The sequence below is a fragment of the Esox lucius genome, chromosome 21 (assembly GCF_011004845.1).
Source record: "Esox lucius isolate fEsoLuc1 chromosome 21, fEsoLuc1.pri, whole genome shotgun sequence".
Lineage (NCBI taxonomy): Eukaryota > Metazoa > Chordata > Actinopteri > Esociformes > Esocidae > Esox > Esox lucius.
Window position 1 is genome coordinate 19,955,124 of NC_047589.1, and position 12,219 is coordinate 19,967,342.

Sequence of the window (12,219 nt, forward strand, 5' to 3'; positions counted from 1 at the left end):
TTCAGTAGTCCATTATGGGCAGCTGCCATCCACCAGGAGTAGCACACTCAACTATATGAACTTTGAGTACACAGTTATCAGAACATTTACTTTCTCTTATAGATAAAAGGGATGTTAGCCCACCCCCGCACCAGTGCTGTTGAATTTCCAAGGTGGTGACCCAGGAGGTGTCAACAACACAAACACCCAGGAGCGAGCGCATCATAACACACTCTGACAATGACAAGCCAGAGTGAATGCTAGCAGGTTTCCCAGTGGCAGAAACACACGCGCACACGCTACGAACAAACAGCGGAATTTGTCAAGCATAGCTATGTCCAGCTATGCTTCAAGGTCACTACCCTTGTTCCATTGCGTAGTGAGCATTGAGAGCAGGGGAACTGTTTACACATGAGGACATAGTGAGGGCGGCGCGGGGGTGACACAGTGGCAGGTGTTCAGTGCTAGCCTGGCCAACCCCCCCCCCCCCGATGACAAGTCAACAACACTCATGGTACGTCAAACTGCAATTGAGCTAAGATGCAAAGTAAAATGAATGCAAAATCCAGTTATTCCAAATAAAAACACTACACGTATTGACATATGCTCAGTCGGTGATTAAATCACACGGCCAATTCACTACAGGCACTAAGTATCGTTTGACTTAGAGGGACTGCTTCAGATGGGTCTCCGTAGTAGAATCTGAGTGTTGTGGCTAGGCATGCGGAGAAAAGGAAAAGGAAACGGGTGGAAGAGTGCTTAACATTTGACTGTGGTTTTCCAGAGGCCACGCTGTGGTCTGTTTAAGAGTCACTGAATAATTCCCACCAACCCATAGAGGATGGGGGGGGGGGAGGGGGGGGGGGGGGCAAGACGAGAGGCCCCCCTCGGAGTAACGTTGTATCCTTTTACGTAGTTCTAACCCCCTCTAATCAGTTTCTTACTTTTTTACTTTGTTTATATTCTGAGATACGAGAAGCAAACTACAGTAAAAACATAAAACGTTTTTTTTTTAATCTTAAAAACTGAAAACTAAACAGTTAAAAGCACCCAAAGCAAAAACATTATTTGGTCATCCTCATATCTCGTAGTCTTCGGCTTTGGGATATTTAAAGGGACATTGCCAAAGGACCTGAGGGTTAGAGTTACTTGGGACATACTTGAAAAGCATATCTATCGGGTATTGATGTGCAGCTACTTGGTAAGAATTGTAAAACGGCTAATATAGGGAGTGTGGTGACAGTCCAAAGGTTGTGTTTGTGGATTGGATCTACAGGGACCAGAATTTGACCCTTTTCAGGTTACCACCCTATTCTACTATATTAGTGTCAGATAGACCTTAAAGCATCTACAGATTGACTACCCAAAGACTTGCCAATAAATCTTTTTTTACCCATCTTTTCCTTCGCTCCAAATTTCGTCATGTCCAAATCTTGATAGAGGTCACATTGCAGAAACTACACAGAAATTATACATAGACCGTGTATCATTACATATACCGTGCTAAAAATATATCTTATATGGGGGCTTTCGGCCGTTAGTAAAAGGATTGGCTCCACATAAAAAAAGGTGTTTATTTTTATTACGTACATGGAATTCAACCACTGCCCCAGATAATCTGGCCTGGCCCACCGCTTTAATGTTTGACAGAAATACAAACATATCAACTTTTCCAAAGCCAAGTTTCTAATTTACAATGGGTACGACTATAGAAAAGAGTATTCTGTTGATGTTTGGCAACGGAATGAAACTCATATCGGATTGTACTGATCTTCTACGATCCTGTTGAATGATCACTAAATTCCACGTCACCATTTACAAAAAAACAACGATGTGACTATCATTTTCTATTACTAATTTCTAGTGGACACCATCCCGTGCCAAGAAGTCAAAAGATCTCTGTGTTCCAGGCATGTCACCAGACCTTCAGAAGTAGATGGTGCTCTGCATTTTATCATATTCAATTCAATCAAGGCTTATGCTGTTGAAACAAAATGCAAGTTGCGCATGTTTCAGTGACACCATCCCAGCGGTCCTAACCGTGCCCTACTAATGTTACAACAGTGTTGCATTCGGATATAAAAAAGAATAACAACATTTCGGGTTGTGACATTCGGATCCGTTATTGGAAACTGTCAAATAAAATACTCGTGATTTTATTGAAAAATAATTTAAGAAAAGAAAAAACGGTTTACGGTTTGGGGATTTTTCTTATTCTTTAGGATCTGTAGTTTGTTTAAATGTCCCATTTTTGGATCCCTCAGCCAGAGCATGGAGTGAAGTGACGGACACTACAGTTCTTATATCACATTAGTGGTCTCCTGCTAAAAGTTCCAACAGATAAGAGAGGCCAGCTAAGTTTAATTCGTAGTCTGGCGGGCGGGGGGCAGGAGCCAGGACTGGTGAAATCACACCCAGCACCAGCGCCAACTGGCTGGCCTCACTCCCCAGCCACAGCAGAGCGGAAGGCACACAGCCGTTGGCCCCAATCCAGCTGTTGAGTCGTGCATTTGAAAAAGGACTGCGCTAGCCCATTCTCCCATTCTATCACTCCCCTTTCTCTCCTCTTCCCTCTTTCCCACACACGTTAACCCGGAGAGATCACACCACCTTTTTATCCACGCGGAAGAGGGGTGTGAGAAAAAGTCTGAGGTGGAAAAGAAAGAAGAAAAGTCAACAAGATACGTTTCAAGAGGCAAATCAGAGGGATTCTCTCCTCTAACACCTCTGCTCTTCATTCCCCTTCTTCCTGAAGTAGTGACCCTTCATGCTCCTCACTTCCCATCGCCAAATGCCTCAGGCTCAGGAAACACTCACAGGAAACTCCTCTGTCTGAGGACAGGCCTTACTGTTCCACTAGAAGGGAGCCACTCAACCATACTATTGTTGATAGTTAATGCCATTTCATTAAAATCAGCAAGAAGTCAGTTTTTCGAGCAAAGACGCTTGGACAGTGATCTGAGCACATACCTCAAAGTTGTATTCCCTGTCTGTTCTAGTGCGGGTGATCCTTTTCAGCACGATCTTCTCTATGTGGACGGCTGGAAGGAGAGGGAAGAGGATTGACATACATTCATAATGGAACTACTGTACAGTCTTTGTGTGTCTGTCCATCTGTCCATCTTTATCTTTCACCAGGGTGGTATTCCAGAAAAAAAAAAAAACTAAATCAAGATATCTTAACACTGAAATTGTGACATACTGTATTCTACTACAATTGAGGTTATAGACTTGACAATTAATACTATTACCCGCAATCAAAGGGCTCTATAAATATAGAGTGAGAACAAATAGTCGAATTGTCGACATTTTGAAAAGGATGGCATTTATCAACAAGTTCATCTAATTGTCAAAAGTTACAAAAACATTCTGTACTACTCATTGACTCACTTGGCGGCAGGAAATTATCACGGCTAGCAAACGCATATCTGTGCATCCTGGCAACATCTGTACCGGCTGAAAAGGTTCTCTCAACTGTGGGCCCGATAGTCAACAGATTATGTAAGCTTACTTGTCTACTTCAAGAGTATGTGGATATATTAAATTTCCTAAACAAGAAAAATGTATCATAATAATATGGACATTGCCTAATGATTCTTAACATTTTTGTTAAAATCTTGCATTAATGGATACGCTAGTCAGATTTTGTTTGGTTTTTGTTGATACATTTTATATTATTTATTCCCATTAAGCTTCCTTCCAAGGATATTTTTTTATTCACTGGAACGCATCGGTAGGTTTGTTTGATTTAATGCAGACTGTAACATAACTGTTAGTCTATATACAGTGGATATGAAAAGTCTTCAAACCCCTGTTAAAATGCCAGATTTCTTTGATGTAAAAGATTAAGACAAAGATAAATCATGTCAGACCCTTTTCCACTTTTAATGCGACCTATAATGTGAACAATTCAATTGAAAAACTAATTGAAATCTTCGAGGGGGAAAAATGACAAATAAAAACCTTACAATAACCTGGTTGCATAAGTGTGCACACCCTCTTAACTAGGGATGTGGCTGTGTTCAGAATTAACCAATCACATTCAAACTCATGTTAAATAGAAGTTATTACACACCTGCCATCATTTAAAGTGACTCTGATTAATCACAAATAAAGTTCAGCTGTTCTAGTAGGATTTTCCTGACATTTTCTAAGTTGCATCTCAGGGCAAAAGCCATGGTCCGCAGAGAGCTTCCAAAGCATCAGAGGGATCTCATTGTTGAAAGATATCAGTCAGGAGAAGGGTACAAAATTATTTCCAAAGCATTAGATATACCATGGAACACAGTGAAGACAGTCATCATGAAGTGGAGAAAATATGGCACAACAGAGACATTACCGAGAACTGGACATCCCTCCAAAATTGATGAAAAGACAAGAAGAAAACTGGTCAGGGAGGCTTCCAAGAGACCTACATCAACATTAAAGGAACTGCAGGAATTTCTGGCAAGTACTGGCTGTGTGCTACATGCGACAACAATCACTTCATAAAAATGGGCTATGGGGTAGGGTGGCAAGATGGAAGACATTTCTTACGAAGAAAACCATCCACGCCCGGCTGTAGTTTGCAAAAACAAACATCAAGACCCCCAAAAGCACATGCGAAAATGTGTTATGGTCTGATGAAACCAAGGTTTTACTTTTTGGCCTCAACTCCAAAAGGTATGTTTGACACAAAAATAACACTGCGCATCACCTAAAGAATACCATACCCACAGTGAAGCATGGTGGTGGCAGCATCATGCTTTGGGGCTGTTTTTCTTCAGCTGGAACCGGGGCCTTACTCAGGGTGGAGGGAATTATGAACAGTTCCAAATACCAGGCAATTTTGGCACAAAACCTTCAGGCGTCCGTTAGAAAGCTGAAGATGACGAGGAAGTTCACCTTTCAGCACGACACTGACCCAAAGCACACATCCAAATCCACAAAAGCATGGCTTCACCAGATGAACATTTACGTTTTGGAATGGCCCAGCCAGAGCCCAGAACTGAATCCAACTGAACATCTGTGGGGTGATCTGACATATTTAGAGCGCTTTTGCAAAGAAGAGTGGTCAAGATGTGCCATGCTAATAGACTCCTACCCAAAAAGTCTGAGTGCTGTAATAAAATCACAAGGTGCTTCAACAAAGTATTAGTTTAAGGGTGTGCACACTTATGCAACTAGGTTATAGTGGGGTTTTTTTTTTCCCCTTCAAAGATTTCAGTTTGTTTTTCAATTGAATTGTTCACGTTATAGGTCACATTAAAGATAGAAAAGTTCTGACATTATATTTTTGTCTCATTCTTTTACATCACAAGAACCTGGCATTTTATCAGGGGTGGGTAGAGTTTTTATATCCACTATATTACTTAGTTTGGAAAGTATAATTTTAAGGGACTGTATATATTAAAAAACAGCTGGCTAGATGGTCTAATACATTTAGTATTTTGGCGTTAAGGCCAGAAATCATTGACACAAAGATGTTAGCAAATGTAAGGAAATTCATACATATCTCTGTGCTAATTCATGGGAGACAAAGCGTGTTCTTGGACAAGGTTTATAGTTCATTTGCAATTAAGGGAAAAGCTTGTAACAATAATTTGAAATAAATCGTTTGTTGTAAAATACTAACATCTTGACAGGCCTATTCATTAGGTTATTTGCTGCTGTTATGGCATATCTGAATCTGAATGTCTACTTAGTAAACATATATCTAGCCTAATTGTTTACACTAAAAGGTTGAGGTTGTTAGACTAAATCTTTTAATAAAACTTTGAATTTATTGCATAACATATTAGAATTTAAATGTATTTATTTTATTTAGTACCTCTTTTTGTCTGTGGGTCGGGTCGACTAATCGACAACAAAAGCGGAGGAATCAGACAGTGAAAATATTTGGCATGCACATCCCTAGTATAAATTTAAAACATTATTATTCATAATCATTCATATACAGTAATGTGCAAGTCTTAGGCACCTGAAACTCTTACTAAAGCCATTTATTTAGTTTGTAAGCATATATATATATATATATATATTTTAAAAGAATATTTATACACCCATTCTACATATACACACGTACATTTTCCCTTCTTTTTTTTTTCACACATTCACACATACATATATATTTACAAATGAACACTGACTATTCAAAAAAAACTGCTTTACTTCAACTTTCAGAAGAGTTTAGCACAGTACTGTATGTGTAGGCTTATTTGATAATTAAATCATGCCACATTACTTACAAATTTACTCTGTCAGCTATTTTCCACCAGGTTTCCCATCTCGCTTTGCAGCAGTGGTCTTACTTAAATTTTTATGTGGGAAAAATCTCAAAAGCAATATACAGTTTGTATGGTCAAAGAGAGACTGCGTTGGGTTAAATTGGACGTGTAAGGGACAGGCTATGGAGATGAAATACAATCTGATGACAGATAAGCTCCATGTTTAATTCACTTGGACAGGAGAAGAACCACTACACCTAGTAGGTGGCAAGTTTGGTTCCGCGCTTGTGTTGCTATGACTTCTGATCAGGCTACACTTCATGCTCCCTGTCTGGAGTTGAAAACTCACAAGTCTACTCAATGTCCGGGTTTGACAGAGCTCGCTATGTTACTGATCCAACTTCCTGGAATACCCCTTTGATTACCTTCCCTCTGGGCCCTCCTGCTGGGGGCTGTCTGGCTGGCACGGCGAGCCTCTCCTTGACCTTGTGTCCTCTCGTCCAGCATAGCCACGGTGCTGACGGCTGCTGGGCCCTGGTATTCTGCCTTCTGGGCCTTGTTGTGCTGAGAGGGGAAACACAAAGATGGCAGTTAGTGGGAAGCTTTCACCACTGCAGCTGTCCTCAGGTGATTAAAGTCACAATGGCTTCCCAAGCAAGGAGTGCACCACTAAATCAGACGAACAAACCACCCAGCACATCTATCAGGTGTGAGCGAAGGGCTATCTGGCCATAGATCATGCTATCACTGCCATGGGGATATGGTCCTTCAGGGGAACAATTCTGTGGATCAGGTGGTCTTTGAACGTGTGCGTGGGTGAGAGACAGCCTGCTTACCCAGACAGGCATGCACAGGCTGGCCACACGTGCGCACACAAGAGCGGGCATAAAACACACACGCACACACTCACTCACTATCTGCTGTTTATGAGGAAGGGTCAGGGCTCTGATCACTGGCTATCAGCTAGGAGCAGGGCAGAGAAAAATGACTAAAACAGGCTGACAGTTATCCCTTCACAGCCTGGCCCTGGGGGAACAAACTTCCAGCCCGGCCTCTCACCAAAACACAGGACCCTGTAAAAAGAGGAGCGGAGCCCTATTTGAGTCTGTTTTTTTAGTATACTGCCTCGCAATTAGGTGACTCGTTAAGGGACCAGGGTTCAGAACCTTCTTAAGGATTAGCCCAGGGGTCTTGTGCTTGTGAGGAGTGTGTACAATTGGCTAGCGCTGTCTGGGTTGGGGGGGGGGAATAGCATTCCAAAATGGTTGCATTGACTGCTTATGGTGGCGTGAGTGCCTGTTCCCGAGCATGAGGATTCCGGTCTAGACTTCCTGGTTGAGTGAGCAGCATAATAAAAAAAAAGGACAGCAACGGATGTGTGTTGGAAGAAATAAGTTGGTGTGACTACATATTGATAGAAGTGGGTGGGTGGATGGGGGGGTAGACCCAGCTTGAAAATATACACTAATGTTCAAAAGTATGGGGTCACTAAGAAATTCCCTTGTTTTCAAATGAAAAGCACATTTTTTGTCCATTAAAATAACATTAATTTTAACAGAAACACAGTGAAGACATTGTTAATTATGTAAATGTCTATTATAGCTGGAAACACCTGATTTTCAATGGAATATCTACATAGGCATACAGAGGCCCATTACGAGCAACCATCAGTCCTGTGTGTTACAATGGCATGTTGTTTGCTAATAGACGTATATCATTTGAAAAGGCAAAATGATCATTGAAAACTGCTGTGCAGATTAAAGAAGCAATAAATCTGGCCTTCTTTAGACTAGTTCATATCCGGAGCATCAGCAATTGTGGGTTTGATTACAGGCTCAAAATTTACAGAAACAAAGAACATTCTTCTGAAAAATAGTCTATTCTTGTTCTGAGAAATTAAGGCTATTTCAAGCGAGGAATTGCCAAGAAACATGAGGCTCTCACACAATACTGTGTACTACTCCCATCACAGAACAGCACAAGCAGGCTCTTATCAGAATAGAAAGGGAAGTGGGAGGCCCCGTTGCACAACTGAACACGAGGACCAATCGATTAGTGTCTAGTTAGAGAAACAGAAGACTCACAGGTCCTCAACTGGCAGCTTCTTAAATAGTCCCTGCAGAAGACCAGTCTCAATGTCAACAGGCAACTCTGGGATGCTGGCCTTCTAGGCTGGGTTGCAAAAAAAAATCTCTCTCTCAGACTGGCCAATAATAAGAAAAGATTAAGATGCGCAAAAGAACACAGACACTGGGCAGAGGAGGATTGGATAAGTGTTATGGACAGACTAAAGGTTGGAGGTGTTCAGATCACAAAAAGAACATTTGTGAGATGCAAACAAAATGAAAAGATGCTGGATTAGTGCATGACACCATCTTTCAAGCACAGTGGAGGCAAAGTGATGGTCTGGGGGTGCTTTGGTGTTGGTAAAGTGGGAGATAGGTAAAAAGGATCTTGAAAAAGGAGAGCTATCACCCCATCTTGCAATCCCATGCCCTGTGGACATGGCGTTTAATCCCTATATTTAATTGAACATTTTACAAAGACAAACATTGCCGGCATCATTGAATTAGATGCCAGAAACACGTTTCAAAAAAAGTGCATCACCTCTTCTTTTAACAATACTCTGTAAGCGTTTGGGAACTGAGGAGACCAAGTGCTGTAGTTAAGTGAAATGTTTTTCCATTCTTGCTTGATATAGGATTTGAGCTCCTAAAAGTTCGGGGTCTCCTTTGTCGTATTTTTCGATTTCATAATGCACCAAATGTTTTCAGTGGGTGACAGGTCTGGACTGCAGGCCGGCCATTTTAGCACCCACACTTGTTTATTATGGTATCATGCTGTATTATGGAATCAGGATGGTCCCTCTCCTCTTTGGTCCAGAGGACGCGGCATCCGTGATTCCCAAAAATAATCTCACATTTTGATTCATCAGACCACAGGACAGTTTTTCACTTTGCCTCAGTCTGTCTAAAATGAGCTCGGGCCAAGAGAAGGCACTAGCCCTTCTAGATGTTGTTTATGTATGGTTTCTTCTTTGCTTGGTAGGGTCTTAACTTTTGGTAGAGTCTTAACTTAGCATTTGTGGATGCAGCAACATACTGTGTTCACAGACAATGGTTTTCCGAAGTGTTCCTGAGCCCATGCAGTGATTTACACTACAGAATCGTTTCTGTTTTAAATGTAGTGCCAATATTGGAAGGCCATAGCCCTTGCAAAACAAAGATTACTCCAGATTATCTGAATATTTTAACGATATTGTATACAGTAGATGAGATCCCGAAACTCAATTTTATGTTGTGATACATTACTTTTCAATTGTTACACTATTTACCCACAAAGTTTTTCAGAGTGGTGAACCTCCCCCCATCCTCACTTCTGACAGACCAATCCTCTCTGGAATGATCTTCTAATATCCAATCATGTTACTGATCTGTTGCCAATTGATTTAATTAGTTGTGTGATATTCCACCAGGTGAGGTTTTTTTTGCATTACACAACATTTTCAGTCTTTGGGTATCTCTGTCCCAACTTTTTGGAATCATGTCGCTGGCATGAAATTCAAAATGGGCATATCTTTTTCAAGAAACAATATCTGTTTCAACATTTGATGTTGTCTTTGTACTAATTTCCACATCACTGCATTCTGTTTTTATTTACATTTTATGCAGCATCCCAATTATTCTTTTTTTACATTTTTGTATCAGTAAGGAACATACATTAAAATAATTATGGTTTATAACAGCAATAAGGCACTTTGGGCGTTTGCGGACAATATAACATGGCTAAGAGCCGTTTTCATGCACTCTACTTCCTGTCGTTGGCCAATATACCACATCCCTAAAGCATTATTACTTAAATACACTGGGGGAAACAACCATTCAAAAGAAGGATGTCTAGATCCTATTTCCGACGCAATTTGACTGATGCCAAACACAACATCGCAACCACATAAGCTACTGCTGGTTTACAGGGCCTTGCTTTTCACACAGCCTTTCCTCCTTCGTAGCATTCGATACAGTCCAGGAACAACAACTGGTCTAAAAACGGGCCCTCTGATATAATTTGGCATTAACACGACAACTGCGGTAGCAGCCACCAGAGGTGATTCATTGTGAGGTCACCCAAGGATATTTTTGGAACATATCATTAAGTGTACACAATCTTAATTTTTTTTATGAAACTCTGCTTCAGTGGACATTGGAGCATGATGTAATGCATGTTGAACTGCGGAGGGAGTCCCAGTGTAGGAGACAGCTGACAAATGTATTAAGAGTTCCATGAGATCTGTTTTGCTACTTACCTAAACTACTTGCTATTTTTCCATGCAACAAGGTAGGCTAAGAACAGTATGTAATGTTGGTGGTATACTCCTTCCAGGGATGTTTTTGAATTGACATCAAAACAAAAACAGCAAAGCCAACTTAACTGACTCAAACGTGATCTAAGGGAACAGTACATATTTTTACATGGTGGACATTCTTCTGAAATCAAAGTTATGGCCAAAATAGGATAAGAACCTGAAACAGAATAAAATACTTTGGACCTTAAGGTTTCATCAACCAAAATTTACAGATTACATAACTTCTCTAATGACTTTGTCTTTCATTAATAATAATAATAAAGCTCAGATCACCGTGCATTACAAATAATTGTAATTGATGCCCCAGCTTTGTCCAATGGGGTTTGCGCAAATAAGCTGTTTACTTCTATGGTAAATCTACACAAATGACTGAACAACTTTGTGATCAACTTTGTCCACATATAATGTCAGAAACTTTTAGTCCCAGGGTTATGAAATAAGTTCACACTATGGTCTATGAATCAAACTTCAACATTGAGTCCTGAACCGCATGGAGTAGGCCATGGCGACTGAACATTTCCATAGGTGTAAAGGGAAAACTCCCTTTGACGTCACAGACACACAAAAAGATCCAGTTATTGTAACAGTCAAGCAGGTCAACAACATTGTTGTAATTTAGAAGAAGCTTTTATCTAAAGCGATATACAGTAACACTTTTTTCCACCTTTGCTCTGGGATTCAAACTTATAACAATACAGATTCTGGTCAAATGCTCTAAAGGCAAAGTACTCTGCCATTGTACAACACTAGTCAACAAGTATTATGAAGAAAATATCTTTAAAAAAAATGGATTATTAGTCCAGTATTTTAATGGCCATGTTTAACAAACATAATGCAGTATGAAGATACAGTATGCATGTTACTCACAGTCAAGTTATAAGGAATGTGCTGGCCAACTGGCAAAATCATTTAAAGGTGAATGGACATAAGCAGAGCAAAGGCACCACTTTTTACACACAAAGACTCTGGCTGGCTTCTCCATGTCTTGCATTCTGCCGACAATGACCTCAAGCGCTTTGCTGATGTCAATCTGTGACCACTGATCAGTAGATCCAGTGATAAAGTTTGAAGACATGAGCAAATCAGGAAGCCCAATTCGAAGAACACAAGCCTCTCATCACTAGCTTTTCAGTGCCAACCTATAGGAAAGCCCATCCAGTTAACTACCCAAAAATGACAAACCAACAATGCTATTGGCAATGTGCAAGGCAAAGTTTGTATCAAAGATCCCCAAATAACTTTACAGGCATAGCCTCCTCCATGTAGAATGTGTATCCAGGGTGGTCATTTGTCAGAAATAGCAATTAAGGACAACCAATCCCCTGTGACACTTTCTAAACTAGAGCAGCGTATAGGGCTTAGTTAGTTTGAGCCCTCTTTGGTGGGGGTTTTCTACATTAAGCAAGACTCCTGGATATGAGGATGCCTCTAAAAAAAGACAAGACAACCAAATCATCAATAAATTATTATAGGCATCATTAATTATCCAATGAAATAAAATCAACCAACTGTGGCAGTGTTTCAAACAGAGGCACCAGGAGTACTCCTCCATCTATAGGTACATTTTAACACAGGAACACACATGGCAAATGAAATGGCAGTAGGCCCAGAGCTGTAAAAAGTACAAAGTAAAAGTACTCGTACCAATTTAGTAAAGTTCCTAAGGAAGAG

The 12,219-nt window shown here is 40.6% G+C and overlaps 1 protein-coding gene across 2 annotated transcripts in view; it reads right to left on the reverse strand.

The window, feature by feature from the left end:
* The window catches only part of LOC105019470 (zinc finger CCHC domain-containing protein 2), a 46,518-nt gene that overhangs the window by 31,005 nt on the left and 3,294 nt on the right, over nt 1–12,219 (reverse strand). For both annotated transcript variants that reach the window (XM_029116326.2, XM_029116325.2), the window contains exons 2-3: nt 6,611–6,749; nt 2,950–3,020 (exon numbers count right to left, since the gene is read on the reverse strand). In XM_029116326.2, coding sequence (XP_028972159.2) covers nt 2,950–3,020; nt 6,611–6,749 — 210 coding nt within the window. The remainder of the gene's footprint in view (nt 1–2,949; nt 3,021–6,610; nt 6,750–12,219) is intronic.